Source organism: Elephantulus edwardii, unplaced genomic scaffold, assembly GCF_000299155.1.
Source record: "Elephantulus edwardii isolate Elephantulus edwardi_28Jun2011 unplaced genomic scaffold, EleEdw1.0 scaffold00009, whole genome shotgun sequence".
Taxonomy (NCBI): domain Eukaryota; kingdom Metazoa; phylum Chordata; class Mammalia; order Macroscelidea; family Macroscelididae; genus Elephantulus; species Elephantulus edwardii.
The window spans coordinates 4,727,882-4,744,723 of NW_006399759.1; the positions used below are offsets into that span (position 1 = coordinate 4,727,882).

Consider the following 16,842-nt stretch of genomic DNA (forward strand, 5'->3'; position numbering starts at 1 on the left):
GATAATTTCCACACTCTATTGGGTCACCTTTCTTTGGAATGGGAGCAAATATCGATCTCTTCCAGTCAGTTGGCCAGCTGGCTGTCCTCCAGATTTCCTGGCACAACTTAGTGAGCACATCTGTGTCTGTTTGTTGAAATAAATCAATTAGTATGCTGTCAACTCCTAGAGGCTTGTTTTTTGCCAATTCCTTCATAGCAATTTGAACTTCCTCCTTCATCACCATAGGTTCTTGCTCATATGTTATTTCATGAAATTCCTCTGTGTCAGCCAATTCCTCCTGATACAGTGACTCTGTGTACTCCTTCCATCTTCTTTTTATACTTCCTGGCTCATTCAACATTCTACCCAAACTATCTTTAAGTATTGCCACCCATACCTTGAATTTGTTTTTTCAACTCCTTCAGCTTAAGAAACGCTGAGTGAGTCCAGCCCTTTAGATTTTCTGACTCCAGCTCTCTACACATTTCACTATAGTATCTTGCTTTGTCGTCCTGAGCTGCCTTTTGAAATTTTCTATTCAGCTCTTTGATTTCTTGATTTCTTCCTTTAGCTTTGGCTTCTCAGTGCTCTAAAGCAATACTCATTAGTCTTGTCTTCTTCTTTAGCCTTTGTAATGATCTTTTGTACTCTTCATGGACGATTTTCTTGATACCCTCCCAGAGCTCATTTGGTCTATGCTCATTGGTGCTCAAGGCCTCAAACCTGTTCGTGAGATGGTTTTGAAATTCGAGTGGGACAGACTTAAGGTCAAATCTTGGTTCCTGAGGAATTGACTTAATTTTCCTCAACTTCAGCTTGAATTTGCATATGAGTAGTTGGTGGTCTGTCCCACAATCAGTACCTGGCCTGGTTTTCACTGCTGATAATGAGCTTCTCCAGCAAAACTATCCACAAATGTAATCTATTTGATTCCTATGCATACCATCAGGTGAAATTCACGTGTATAGCCTGCGTTTATGTTTCTTATAAAAGGTATTTGCAATGAATAAATCATTGAATGTGCAGAACTCTTATCATTCTATCTCCAGCATCATTTCTCTCACCGAGCCCATGTTTCCCAGCTACTGATCCTTCTTCTGTGTTCCCAACTTTTGCATTCTAGTCGCCCATTATTATTAATGCATCTTAATTGCATGTTTGATCAATTTCTGACAGCAAAAGTTGGTAAAAATCTTCTATTTCCTCTTCTTTGGCTCTAGGTCTTGGTGCATATATTTGAATGATAGTAGTATTCACTGGACTTCCTTGTATGTGTATGGATATTATCCTGTTGCTCACCACATTGTATTTCAGGATTGATCTAGAAATTATTTTTTAATTATGAAACCAACCCCATTTTTTCTCACCTTTTCATCCCCAGCACTGTAAATCATATCATCATCTAATTCAAAATGTTCTTGAGATAAGTCTCTAAAAACCGAGAAGGATATTATCTTTTTTTTCTTGATTTTATTTTTTTTTAATTTATTATTAATTTCAATGAAAATTTACAGAGACTTTGGATTTCCATTCATTGTTGCAATTTTCTCCCCTTCTAACCCTCCCAGCTAGTATACTACCCTCTTGGAAAATTAAAAGAACAATTCTTTCATTGTTTTACAATCCCTGCCCCCATGTCCACTCCACTATGCAGCCTTCGCTCTGGACTCCCGTCATGACAAAAATTCCTAATCACATATCCCTTTTAAACAGTTTTCTCCCTCATATGTTTCAATGCAGTATACATTATTGAACTCATCTTTCTCAGTCTCCCCTCAACCACAATGTCAGTCCTGTTTTACAACAGTGGCACCATGCAGTATTTGTCCTTTTGTGACTGAGATACTTCACTCACCATAATATCCAACTATGAGGTATCATCTCACCTCAGTAAGAATAGCAAAATTTAACAGAACAGTAAGCAACAAGTGCTGGCGAGGTTGTTGAGAAACTGGAACCCTTATTCACTGTTGGTGGGAGTGTAAAATGGTGCAACCACTGTGGAAGGCGGTATGACACTTTCTCAAAAAGTTGCAAATAAAGATACCATTGACACAGCAATTCCACTACTGGGGATATACGCTAAAGAGACCATAAGTGACATCCAAGTAGATATATGCATACCCATGTTTATCGTGGCTTTGTTTACAATAGTAAGCAAGGAGCTGGAAACAACCTAAGTGCCCATCAACAAACAAATGGATAGAGAAGCTGTGGTATATTCACATAATGGAATACTACGCTGCATTGAAAAACAAGGGACTCATGCAATATTATTCAAAATGGATCACCCTGGAGAAGGATATTCTTGAGGTTGTATTTTGTCTGTTGTGGACTTATTTAAATTTTCTTCAACTTAAACTTGAACAACTAAACATTCTGAAGATGAGCAAGTGATGCTGTGTTCCACAGTCAGTATCCAGAATTATTCTAACTGATGATATTGACTTTCTCCAGGATCTGTTTCCATAGCTGTAGTCAGTCTGATTCCTATACATATTATCTGGTGAAGTTCACATGAATACAGTCATGGTTTACTTTTTTTTTTTTTTTGGTTTACTTTTTTTTTAAAGTGATTGCAGTTAGTAAGCCATTAGTCATATAAAATTCTGCTATCATATCTCTAGCCTTGTGTCTATCACTAAGGAGAAATTTTCCAACCAGCAAACATTCTTGTTTTTAACTTTTGCAATTCAAATCACCAGTATTTATTAATGCATTCTGATTGTATATTTCCCTAATTTAAAACTGCAAAATTTGGAAGAAATTCTCAATTGCTTCATCTTGGGTTTTTCTGGCTCATGCATGCCTTCCTTTTCTGTGCATCCCAGGGCCTCCTTTCCTGACACTCTGGCAGCTTTTGTTCTGCTGCTGTTGATAGTTTTCAGAGGCCCATAATTTCAGAGGTGTACAGTGAGTCTTGTTTTCTAGTCTGTGTTAGCAGAAACTCCCCTAAAATTTATGCATCATGAGTGACCCTGCTGATTCCTGAAATACCAACCACTTGGCTTCCAGCATCAGAGCAGTAACAAAGTCACGACAGACAGGTGGTGAAGGAGTGTTATACTTCAGTGGAAAAATCCAAAAAAGTCTAGGCCTTTGTTTTTTACTCTATCATTATAAAACTACATGTAGATTAATTAGATTATTAAAAGCCTGTGCTGAAAACTTCAGGAAGAGGAGAAAGAGAAGTCTGCACTAAATAAGAAAATTAACCATAATCTACTAATAATTGACGGAAATGTCCTTGAGGGGCAAGCTGTGCTCAGAGAATGTTGCTATGGAGCAAGTCCCGTCCCAGTGCTTTCAGCATTTCACATTCCACACTGGCTATCAGGTGACAGTGAACATAAGGGCAACCACCAAACCTGTGTGGATATCACTCAGTTAGTAAAGTGTTCACCCCAGTTGCTTAGGAAGGCGTGTCCGGCCAACTGGTCCATGCAGAAAGCCAAGTGGCCTACTTCAGGCCTTAGTTAAAGTGTTGGAAGCGAAAGCTAGCCTCCTAGATTGGAAATCTTTTTTGTTTTTTCATTTACTGGCTTTTTTTCCAGCTAATTTCTTTTAAAAAATTGTTATAACTTTTGATATGAATTCTAATACAAAACAGCAATAATAGTTACCCATGGTGGACAGTGTTTGGTGGAGCTCCCTGAATAAAACAAGCTTGGAAGCAGAAGTGGCATCCACTTCTTAAATAGCTTGCCCCCAGAAACCCTATGCACTTAGAGAAACGATGAAAGTTATACAAGTGTTCAGGCCTTTTATTCATAGGGTCGCTATCAGTCATCTACAACTTGATAGTACTTAACAACAACAATACACCAAAATACCTCAAAAACTCATTTTCCCCTAGTCAATTCTGATTCATAGCAACTGTACATGTCAGATTAGAACTACGCCATTGGGTTTCCAAGGCTGTTTGATAATAGCCAAGCACCAAACTACAGCACCAGCTTGAGCTCTGATATGTTGCTGATGTTGTTTGGTGTGATCAAGTCAACTAAGAACAACAGATCTAAAGGGGATCTTGTGCCATCCTCATGATAAACTGCCAAGAGAACAAACAAGTCTGTGCTGGAGGAAGTGCAACCAGGGTACTCCTGAGAGGAAGGATGATGACACTTCATCTCACACACTTTGGGGCATATTGTCAGCTGGGGCCAACAAAGGAAAAAAGCTCTGGCATAGAATTATATAAATCTAGGTCAATTTCTTCTACATAAAATAATGCAAACTCATTGCCATTCAGTCAGAACCAACTGACAGCTGAAGGTTCAGCAGGTTTTCAGAGGTGCTAAATCTCAAGGGAGGAGACTGCCCATCTTTCTTTCAAAGAGTAGCCAAAGGATTCCAACTATCCACCTTTGGGTTGAACAGTACAACTACCTACTGACTAGGCCACCAGAGAGTCCAACAGTAAGTTAAAAGGAAGCAGAACAAAATGAACCTTATGATTTCCTCCAGGGAACTCTCGTCGGCGAATGTGTCAAGAGTTGTGCTGCCAAACCAAAGGAAACAATTCCATCAGCTCCTCCAACAGAAAAAGAAAGGCAGTCTCTCCCATGCAATTTATAGCCTCAGAAAACCTAGTGGAGAGTCAACTCTGAGTTGGTTCAGACTCAACAGCAATGACTTGGGTTCTTATAGCTCCTTCCAGCCTTTAAGTACTATACATTCTAAGTATATAATACCAATCCTGAAGATTTACACTGTACATTTTAATGGCAATTTCAAACAATAGCATCTTTTCAAAACATCTCTTTCTTACTCTTCCTCATAATGTTATCACCTTAGCTGAAAGCTCCTTTTCAGCCATCTGGATTTTTGCAACAGTGGTAAAATTATATTGCAGTCCTACTCTCACCTTTAATATGTTGACATTTATGTTGTATTATGTTGTAATTTCTTTCACTGGTTCTTAGCCTAGGATTAAAGGAACTCTCTACAATCTTGTCCCAATTTATCTTTCTAACTTTCTTTCCAACTCCTTTCTTGTTATGTGTACAATAGAGTCAGAACTGACCTAAAGCTGGCCCTTCAGCGGGTCTTCAGAGGCAGTTAATCTCATGGGAGGCAATAGCCCATCCTTCTCCTGTGAAGGAGCTGGTGGATTCGAACCAACTGCCTTCAAGAGTACAGTGTAGTTTCTTGTCACTACACCACATACTTTCATTTCAGCAAACCTGCCAGTCAGTAGCTGTTTACACCTGCAAATTTTCTTATGTCACTTTCCCTGCTTGAAATACTCTCTGCCACTCTCACTTTTCAAGAGTGAGTTTAAATCTCATTTCTGCTACAAAGCCTTTTTTTAATCACCTTCTTTAAATCCCTGGGGCACTTTGGCCTGCAATACACCTGTGGCATTTAGTATATGCTAGCTTCTACTGAGTATTTCTTACAAGTGAGGATAGACTTCATCTCACATACTGTGGGCATGTTTATGGAAGGATCAGTCTCTGAGTCAGCAAAAAAGAGGCAGACTCTCAACAACACAGACTGACACAGTAGCTCCAACAGTGAGCTCAAAGGAACAACTGTGAAGATGGTGAACGCAGGACCATGCAGTGTTTTACTGTGTTAATACACAGGGAAACCTGGAGTTGGGACCAACTCAAAGGCATCCAAAAATCCTCCACTAAGAGATCTGTGGTGGTACCTCTACCTCATTTACTCTAAGTAATCGTTTCATTTGTACCATGGAGTGAATAATACAGACTACAGTTAATTATTAGAAACTTTACATTAACTTATCCTATTCTTGCCAAAAAAAAAACCATTTTTTTTTAATTGTATTCGTTTCCTCCAAGGAGTAGCCTCATTTAACCCTCTCCAGGGTGAACTTCTTCTCTTAGCAGTCCATGGTATATTCAATACTTTTCTCCAACACCACAGCTCAAAAGCACCAACTCTCCTTCTATCCTTCCTAGTCATTGTCCAGCTCTCTGATGCATAACCAAGTGACTGCAAAGACCATGGCCTATAGGTCCATCCTGGAAAGGGTTAAACCAGGCTGCTCCCTGGAGGCAAGGATTCTGAAGCTTTGTCTGACATACTTTGGACATGTTGCAAAAAGGGACCAGTCCTTAGAGTGGGACGTCATGCTTGGGAGGGTAGAGGGACAGCACAGGAGAGGAAGACCCTGGATGAGATGCTTGATTCAGTGACTGAGATAAATGGGGGTTGGTGTATCAGAGAAAATAAGATTGGCACAGGACAGAGCAGGGTTTAGGGCTGTTGTAGGTAGGGTCACTATGAGTTGCAGGTGACTCAATGGCATCTAACAACAACATACTAGTTTATTTACAAAATTCAAATACATTGATTTTAATATCAGATTCTTCCAATTTCCCTCATCCCCCCATCAAATTGTAAAACAACATGATTAATGCCAATAATATTTTTATAGCCACATTCTAAATTTAAAATAATTAATTAGATTTGAGTTAATACTTTCATTTAACATTTCTCTTTTAAGATAAATATTCAAGATTAAAAATAAGTCACCAAAACTCTAAAGAGAGAAAGGGAAAAAAAGATTGTAACAGACATTCTTGTAAAATTTAAAATAAATTAAAAAAATCTGTTGTCAAGGATCTCTCCCAAGTGCTAGAGAGCAAGGATGTCAGTTTTAAAAGTATGGTACACCTGATCCAAGTAGAGTCATTACAACCGCTTCCCATGCATCAAAAAGTTGGATGATGAATAAAGATGGAAGAAGAGGGGGAAAATACACAGAAAAACAAAACTGAAAAAATAACTTCGGTCAGCAATAAAATGTCTTACAAAGCAGGCAATGTAACAATTTTTTTTCATTTAGAAAAGAAGGATAATATTTTTAGTCAAAACCATTTAATAAACGGTACATTTCTTTCTCCATTAACCATGCAATACATACACATACTTTCACACAGAGTTCATCTGCTCTGACAAGTACCACCACTCCTTCCCCCAGTGGTGAATACTACTGTATTAATTCCAGAAACATTTTATTTCAACTACACAAAGTTTTTAACTTTGCCTCATAAAGAACATTTAATCTGGTCTTTTGCTGAAAGCATACTGAAATTGGCAAAGTACTGATACAAACAAGTCCAAATTTGCCACTTTTCACATCCATACACACACAGACTTCTTGAAGAGCCAAGAAATACTTTCCAAACAAGTTCTACGATGAAGTTCTGGTAAACATTAGAAAAATTACTGCAGACATAAAATTCTAAATTGAAACAAAGAAAATGTTTTTAATGTGATTACAGGGGAAAAAAATATATTTCAACCAACAAAACAGAGAAAAGAAGGGTTAAAAATATTCACTTGCCTGATAAATTAAGCACTTCCCCAAATCCAATTGTTTTCCCTTTACCAAATAAAGATCACCAGAAAGAGCCAGCCAGCTGTACTCACGTGCAGAGCTGAGGGGTCTGGAAGGAATTCGGCATCCTCTCCAAAGATAAAATCAGGAGGCAGCTCTGGGTACTGGGCATTGAAAATTATATCCCCTGAAATAAAAAAAAGAAGGCCTTTATCATTTCTTTGCTAAAATATAAACGTTCTGGGTAATACATCAGAGAAGTCTAAAGTAAGTTCCTATGAGTTTAAGAAAAAAAAATGTAAAAAGTGCTTTTGAACAATTCTTTAAATAAAAGAACTGATAGTCTCTTATCATTCACAGCATGCAATCAAAAACGATTTGTCTCTGTAAATAACCAAATTTTGCTATAGAAGAAGTCACATGCAAAGTGCATGGTGAGTTTTTTTGTTTGTTTTCCAAAAATGTTATCCAATCACTACCTGCTAGAGACAGAACTGATGACTAATTGTGTAAAGACTTGGTCCTTGCCTTGCAGAAATTATACACTCAGTCCTGTAAAGTAATGGAAAGAACATGTGTCTTGGACTTAAAAAAAAAAAATTATGTCAACAAGTTGTCCCAAGGTAGATAAAAATAATATTGATGTCACAGATTTATTGTAAAAATAAGTCTACCAAGGTGTCCATAATATAGTACCATTTATAGGTGATATAATTATTTTAATCACTATTACTCTGAAACATTAGATACAAAACCTTAGGAAATTCATGTTTGCAAGTTCTTCTACCTCTTTGTTCCTTTTTTCAGTCTCCTTTTTTAAGATGTCTTTTTTCTCCTCTATTCATCCCAAAACTCAGTTCCCAATATTCTATTATAATAAGTGAGTAGATCAGTATATCCAAAATTTAATGAGATGTTGGTAAAAATTGTGTATATCTGTAATGTGGACACTTGTGCACATGCAAACAGTATGTAAACACATATACATATACGGCATTATACTAGCCCATTTTTATTCTTAAAATAACAGTTACTCAGTTGATAGGCAAATGTAAAAATTTAGGTACCAGAGAGCCTCACTGTCAAACTCAGAAGTATAATAATGAGCTCATCATTTTCCCTCTTCTGCTACCCTCCTTCCCACAGAAACCTTCTCTGTTTCTCCAGCTGGTACTTTTATTTCTTAAGCTCCCATGTAAAAATTTTGTATCATTGGGGATTTTACATACCCTCTTTATACTCTTAGAAAGCAAATCATCTAAATTTTTCCTCCAAAATGTTTATCACATGGATATTTCTGCTGCTGAAGATTTTATATAAGCTCATGCCAAATAGTCAATATATTCATACCTCCATTCACTAAGAGTTAAACTTTGTCATAGATACTATAAATAGTTGTTTTTAGGGGTCACTGAGTCAGCTCCAAGTCATAGTTACCCCAAGTACAACAGAACAAACCCCTGCCCGATCCTGTGCCATCCTCGGATTCTCTAGCGTGCTGAAGCTCACTGCCACGATCCTATGTCAGTTCAGTTCATTGAGGACCTTCCTCTCCTCCGATGGCCTTCTGCTTTTCCAAGGGTAGTGTCCTTTTTTCAAGGACTGGCTTCTCCCGAAAAAATCCCCAAAGTACGTGGGATGAAGTCTCACTATTCTTGCTAAGAAGGAGGACTCTGACTGCACTTCGTCTAAGACATTTATTTGTTCTGTTGGTAGTCCAGGGTATATTCAGTGTTCTTCACCAATACAACAAATAAAAGCCATCAACTTTTCCTTGGCCTTCCTAATTTACTGTCCAACTTCCACGTGTATATGAAACAAGTGAAAATACTATTGCCTAAATCAACTGTATCTTACTTTTTAAAGTGCCTATATAGCTCTAAAGCACTTGAAGAGCTTCTTAGCAACTGGTTTGCCAAACACAATACATCATTTGATTTCTTGACCACTGCTTCCATGGGTGTTGATTATGAATCCAAGTAAAAGAAAATCCTTGACAGTAATCTTTTCTCCATTTATCATGATGTTATTTAGAAAAAACTTTTAAAAGGATAAAACTTTTATTACTACTCCTTTCCCTAAAAGCTTGCTAACTCAAAAAATTCCAATGATTTGCTAGGATCAACTAGAATCCAGCTAACATTTTGAACAAACATTCAAAGTCTCCAAAATATTATGTTTCTCCCTTTTGATCCAGAGATCCCTAGTTAGAGCAAACAGTTAAGCACTTAGATACTAATCAAAAGACTGGCCAAATGAGAAAAAGACCAAGCAATTTGCTTCCCCATAATACTATAGCCTAGAAAAACCTATGTGGGAAGTTCTGCTTTGTCACACAGAGTCAATGAGTCAAAAATTACTTGATGCCAAAACTGCACCTACTTAATTCACCTTTTTCTCAGCCATTAGCCAATTTCAATCTTCTATTCAAGTCAACAAGATCATCTTACTGCCCTTCAGATACTATGTCATACAACTAATTACTCTCATGTTGCTCAGTGCTTGCCTACCCTTTTGGGTTTTGTTTCTTGCTTCATTCACATTGTATTTCATATGATCATTCCCACATATTGTGTCTTATAAAATTATTCACCATTGATTTATGCCCACTATTACTTAATCTTTTCAGATTCCCTCTGGATCTTACCAAATAAATTTACCATTCCAAATACACATGTCCATTGTCTTTTCTATTCCTTCACCCTCTCTCCCCACTCACCAAACTCATGATCAGTCCCTCTCCTCACTCTCCTTCCCCCTTTGGACTTTTGTATACATCTTACTAGCAACCCTTCTATTTTTACAATAATAATGACCTTAGGCAGTAATTTGTTCTTATGTGTCTGAGTTTATTCAATCAGCATAATCCTCTCTAGCTTCTCCCACGGTCAATAGTAGTTTTCAAAATTATTTCTCCTAAGCATTGCATAGTATTTCATCAAGTGAATGAACCACAATCTCTATTTGGACTGGATCCATGTGTTGTGAATAATGTTGCTAGGAGCATCGGTTTACAAATCTGTGTCTGAATTTTCTTTTCCTTGGGGTACAATCCTAGCAGTGAAGAGCTGGATCTTAAGGAATTTCTACATTTAGCTTTTTGAGGAAACACCAAACTGCATTCCAGAGTGGTTGCACCATTTTACATTCCAATCAACAGTGTATAAGAGTTCCAATCTCTCTACATCCTCTCCAATATTTATTACTTGCTAAACTTTGTCATTGCTACTGGGGTGAAATGGTATCTCAATGGGCTTTGATATGCATTTCTCATATGGTCAATGATCTTGAGAATTTCTTCATTTGTCTGTTAGTCATCCAAATGTCTTCCTCTGTGAAAAGTCTTTCCACGTCTCTTGACCATTTTGTTCAGGTTATCAGTCTTTTTCTTCTGTAAACCCAGTAGTATTCTGTACACTTTCATTATGAGACCCTTGTCTGATATGTCATTGCCAAATGTTTTTTACCAGTCAGTGGGGCTTTTTTTTTATCGACATTATCTTCTCCTGGTTGTGTATTTCTGGCTGTATTTGCCAGCCTCTATTTCAAAGGCTAGGCCAAGTTTGGTCCTATTTTGTCTCTTATAATCTTTATAATTTGAGGCTTTACCCTTAGATCCATCTTGAATTGATTTTTGTGTCTGGTATGACATATGAATCCTGCAACAGCTTTCTGCAGGTAGGTGTCCAGTTTTGTCAGCACTATTTTTAAAGATGTTGTAAATTACCAATTTGATTGATTTTGTTTCCTTGTCAAATACCAGTTGACTGCAAGTAGATGGGTTAATTTCTGGGTTCTCAATTCTGTTCCAGTGGGCTACCTGTCTGTCACTGCACCAGTACCATGCTGTTTTGATTATATGGCTGTATAGTAAGTTTTAACATCAAGGAGCACTATGACTTCCACTTCATTTTTGCTCTTCAGAAGTGCTTTGCTTCTTCTAGATATCTTTCCTTTCCAAATAAACTTCCCCATTGCCCATTACAACTCTTTGAAAAATTAGTATCTGTCTGTGACTGCACTGAACATGTAGATTGCTTTTAGTAGGATTATAATTTTTACTGTATTGAGTTTTTCTATTCATGAACAAAGAACATTTTTTCCGTTTAGTTACATCTCTTAGTGTTTCTTGAAGTAGTTAGATTTATTCCTAAGTATCTCAATTTGTGGTTGGCTATTAAAAGATGAATTGCATTGAGAAAGTCTACTGTCAGATACCTCTCCAAAGTACTGAAGAGCAATAATGTCAGTCTAGAGACTAAAGTGTGTCTGATACAGGCCATGGTCTTTGTAACCACTTGCTATGCATCAGAGAGCTGGACAACGTCTAGGGATGATAGAAGGAAAATTGATGTCTTTGAGCTGTGGTGTTGGAGAAGAGTATTGAATACATCATGGACTACTAAGAGAACAAACAGGTTTGTCCAGGAGAAGGTGAAACCAGGATGCTCCTTGGAGGCAAGGATTCTGAGGCTTCATGTGACATACTTTGGACATGCTGCAAGGTGGGACCAGTCCTTGGAAAGGGACATCATGCTTGAAAGGATGGAGGGACAGACCAGGAAAGGAAGACCTTTGGTGACATGGATTAATTCAGTGACTGGGTAATAGAGGTAGGTATGTAAGAGATAATGAGATTGGCATCAGATTCAGTAGGGTTTAGGGCTGTTGTACATAGGGTCGCTATGAGTCTCAGGAATCTTGATGGCACATAACACAATAACATTGTAAACAATGCCCTTAGCATCTTTCAATATTAAGACACAAAGCTTAAATTTTTTTTCAGTCCTTTCAACTTCAGATGTAGAATGACCTCTTCCCTTTTTATTCTCTAATTCCAGCTCTCTGCACATTCCATTATAATATTTTGTTTTGTCCTCCCAAGCTGTCCTTTGAAATTGTCCGTTCTACTCTTTCACTTTGACATGTTTTCCTTTAGACTGGCTTCCCGACACTCCAGTGCAATCTTTAGAGTCTCTTCTGATACCCTTTTCAATTTTTTTCTTTCTCCTCTATCTTTTTTAATTAATTTCAATGAACACTTAGATTTTGGATTTCCATTCATTCATTGTTTCACTTTTCTCCCTGCCCCCCCCCTTTTTGGAATGACCTTTGCTTTCTTCATAGATGATACTCTTTATATCAACGCACAATTCATCTGGTCTTCTATTATTGGTGTTCAATGACTCAAACCTATTTTAAGATGATCATAGAATTGATGCAAGATCATATCTTGGCTCCTTAAGACTTATTTTAATTTTCTCCCTCTTCAATTTGAACTTGCATATGAGTAACAGATGATCTGACCCACAGTCGGCCCCGGCCTACTTTTGACTGCTGATATTGAGCTTCTCAAATGATTTCTTCCAATTGTAGTCAACCTGATTCCAATGCAGCCCATAAGGTGAAATCCATGTGTAAAGTCATCTTTTTCTAAATGGGGGGTGTGTGTGTGTGTGTGCGCGCGCGCGCACGCGCGCGCGCACGCACGCACGCACCATCAAATAGGAAATCACTGGTACAGGAGGAGATTGCCCCTTCTTTTCCAGAAGAGCCTCTGGTGGATTCAAACGACGTACCTCTGGGATTGCAGTTCAGCTTCTTGCCACTAGGCCACCAGAGCGCCCTAAAGTCATCTTTTGTATCTTTCAGAAAAATTATTTGAAATTAAAAAAATATTGTAAAAAAATCATTACAAAAAAATCAATCATTCTATTTCCAGTTCATTGTTATCATCAAGTCCATATTTTCAAACTGCTGGACCTTCTTCACTGTTTCCTACTTTTGCATTCCAGTCACCAATTATCATTAACACATCCCGACTGAATGTTCAGTCAAATTCAGACCACAAAATATGGTAAAAATTCCCAATTTCTTCCTCTTTGGCTCTAGATGTAGGAACGTATATTTGAATAATAATTGTGTTAATGGGTCTTTCTTATATTTGTATGGATATTATCCTATCACTCATAAGATTGTATTTCAGGATAGAACTTGAAAATGACTTTTTTACTATGAAAGCAACCCCATTCTTCCTGTTTTTCATTTCCTGGATAGTACATGAATAATCATATAATTATCTGATTCAAAGTGCACCTGAGACCTGGACAACGAATAAGGATGACAGAAAAAGAACTGATGCCTTTAAGCTGTGGTGTTGAAGAGGAGCACTGAACATCCCATGGACGGTCAAGAGAATGAAGAGATATGTTTTGGAGAGGGTGCAGCCAGAGTGCTCTTTGGAGGCAAGAATGATGAGTCTTCACCTCACGTACTTTGGACATGTTGCTAGGAGGGGCTATTCCTTGAAGAGTGATATGATGTTGGGAAGGGTGGAGGGTCAGTGAAGAAGAGGAAGACGCTGAACCAGGTAGAATGACAGGGTGACTGCTGCAAAGGTCTCTTTTGTGGAAGTGTGAGGATGGCACAGGACAGAGCATGGTTCAGATAAATTTTTTTTAATTTTATTATTTTGTGTGTGTGTACCGTCAAATCAGATCTGGCCGGTACAGGAGGAGATTGCTCCTCCTTCTCCGGCAGAGCATCTGGTAGATTCAAACTGCATTACCTCTGAGGTTGTAGTGCAGCTTTTTGCCACTAGGCCGCCAGAGCTCCTCAATATATGGTTCAGATCTTTTGTTCACAGGGCCTCTATGAGTTGTGCTTGACTCGATGGCAAGTAAGAATAACAATTGCAAATGATACTGCTTTCTTAGTTTCCTTCTCTGTGCTTTGTTACTGCAGAAGAATCCCCTTGATTTTTTTATAATATCGATCTTGTATCCCGCCAATCTACTAAATCAGTCTACTAGGTCTTACAGTTTTTATGTTGAGTTCTTAGGGTTATCTGTAACCATCATCTTATCGTCTGCATATAGCAATTGTTTTACCACCTCTTTGTTGATCTGGTGCCTCTTATTTGCTCTCTTGCCATACTGTCCTAGCAAGTACTTCCAATATAATACTGACTTCTTGTTGTTGTTGTTGTTATGTGCCATCAAGTTGCTTGTAACTCACAGCAACCCTATGTACAAGAGCCCTAAACCCTGCTCTGCATGGTGCCAACTTTATTGTCTCTGACACACCTCCTCCCATTACCCCAATCACTGAAGAGATCCATCTCCTCAAGGGTCTTCCTTCTTGAGCTGTCCCTCCATCCTCCCAAACATGATGTCCCTCTCCAAGGACCCAAAATATGTCAGACAAAGCTTCAGAATCCTTGACTCCAAGGAGCAGCCTGGTCTTATGCTCTCCAGAACGAATCTGTTTGTTCTCCTAGCGGTCCATGGTATATTCAACACTCTTATATAGCACCACAGCTCAAAGGCCTCAATGGTCTTTCTATCATCCCTAATCACTGTCCAGCTCTCTGACACATAGCATGCAATTGTAAACACTTTGGCCTGGATAAGGCACACCTTAGTCTCCAACCTGACGTCATTGCTCTTCAGTACTCTGGAGATGTCCCTGATAGCTGACTTCCCCAATGCAATTCATCTCTTGATTTCCTGGCTGCTGGTACCAAGAGTGTTGATTGTGAAGCCAAGCAATCTAAAACTGTTAACAATCTCAATCTCATCACAATCCATAGTGTTGCTGCAAATTGGCCCAATGGTGAGAATCTTTGTTTTCTTGATGTTGAACTTCAATCCATACTGAAGGCTGCAGTTCTTGACCTTCTGTAGCAAGTGCTTCAGGTCCTTCTCCGTTTCAGCAAACAGGGTTGTGTCATCTGCATAATACAGGTTGTTGGTGAATCTTCCTCCAATCCTAATGCCACATTCTTCCTTGTATAGCCCAGTATCCTAGATAATCAATAATACATTGCTTGTGGACACCCTTCGCAATTTTGAATCATGCATTGTCTCCTTGCTCTATTCTGATGACTGACTCTTGGATCAAGTATAGGTTTTGCAATCAAATGTTGTGGGATTTCCATTCTTCTCAGAGTCAGGCACAGTTTGTTGTGATCCACACAGTCAAAAGCCTCTGCATAGTCAATGAAACACAGGTAGACATTCCTGTGGAACTCTCTACTTTCAGCCAAGATCCATCTGACATTAGCTATAATATCCCTAGTACCACGGCCTCTTCTAAACCCAGCCTGCACATCTGGCAGTGATGAAATGGGCATCCTGGTCTAGTCCCTAATACTGGTCCTTGGTTTTGTGTATATACTTTTCACTATGTTGAGGAAATTCCCTTCTATTCCTATTTTGTTGAGTGTTTTGATCAGGAAAGGTTACTGAATTTTGTCACAGGCCTTTTCTGCATTAATTGAAAGGATCATGTGGTTCTTATTCTTTGCTTTCTTAATGTGATAAATTATGTTGATTGTTTTATACTGAAGCACCCTTGTGTCTCACTTGGTCATGATTAATTATTTTTTTAATATATTGTTGGATTCTTTGGCCAGGATTTTGTGAAAGATTTTCACATCTATATTCATAATACATATTGGCCTGTAGTTTTCTTTTTTGGTAATGTTTTTGACTGGGTTTTGGTTTTATAGGGTCATGCTTACTTCATAAAATGACTCTAGGAGGGTTCCTCATTTTCTTTTTTTTTTAAACAGTATATTTGGTAGAACTCAGCGATGAAGCCACCTGGGTCAGGACATTTTGGAGGCTATAGTCTGTTTATGACCTGCTCAATTCCTTTGTGATAAGATGTTCAAAGGTTCTACAGCAGTCTCTGTCAAACTGAGTAGGGTGTGAGTGTCTAGGAATTTGTCAATTTCCTCTAGGTTTTCAAATTTCTAAGAGCATTGCTCTTCATAATATTCTATTAATAGCAATTTAATTTCATCTAGTCCCATTTCACCTCTTCCACTTCTTATTCAAGTTGTGCCTTCCCTTATTTTTCTTCTGTTAAGTCTGCCAGTGGTTTGTCTATTTTATTAATCCTTTCAAAAGACCAGCTCCTGGTCTTGCTGATGGATTCAACTGCTCTTGTCCTTTTAATTTCCTTTCTTCTAGAAGATGTGGGGTTAGATTGTTGTTCTTTTTCTATTTGATGGAGGTGTTTAGTGAGATCATTAATGTTGCTTCCTTCTTCGATTTTTATGAGTTTGCTACCAACTAGGACCCCTTCACCCCGAGGACTGCCTTACCTGTAGTGCAGTGGGTGTTTTGGTTTTATTTTTTCCCAAAAATGATACACATTTAATGTAATATGTGCATCAAAACTTAAATAAATAATACCTTATTTCAAGATTATTCAAGAGTAAGAAACTTTCAGTGTTATTGTGCTGCCAGATGCCCTTACATCAGTCCTGATTCAGCGATATGGTGGACAACAGAACAAAGCTCTGCCTAGTCATGGACTATTCTCAAAGTCATTGCTAGACTTAGGACTCTTATTAAAAAAAAACTCTTATTAAAACCACTTTGCCAACCTACAATCAGTAGCAGATAAAATAGATGAATGGGACCTTATAAGAATCAAATCCCTATGCACATCCAAAAACTTCTCCAACAAGGTAAAAAGGGAAGCCACAGACTGGGAAAAAGTATTTGGTAATGACATATCAGATAAGGGACTTA

General features: G+C 38.1%; 1 protein-coding gene across 2 annotated transcripts in view; it reads right to left on the reverse strand.

Moving 5' to 3' along the window:
* BRE (brain and reproductive organ-expressed (TNFRSF1A modulator)) overlaps positions 1 to 16,842 on the reverse strand; it is a 724,026-nt gene that overhangs the window by 540,578 nt on the left and 166,606 nt on the right. For both annotated transcript variants that reach the window (XM_006880575.1, XM_006880574.1), the window contains exon 4: positions 7,390 to 7,484. In XM_006880575.1, coding sequence (XP_006880637.1) covers positions 7,390 to 7,484 — 95 coding nt within the window. The remainder of the gene's footprint in view (positions 1 to 7,389; positions 7,485 to 16,842) is intronic.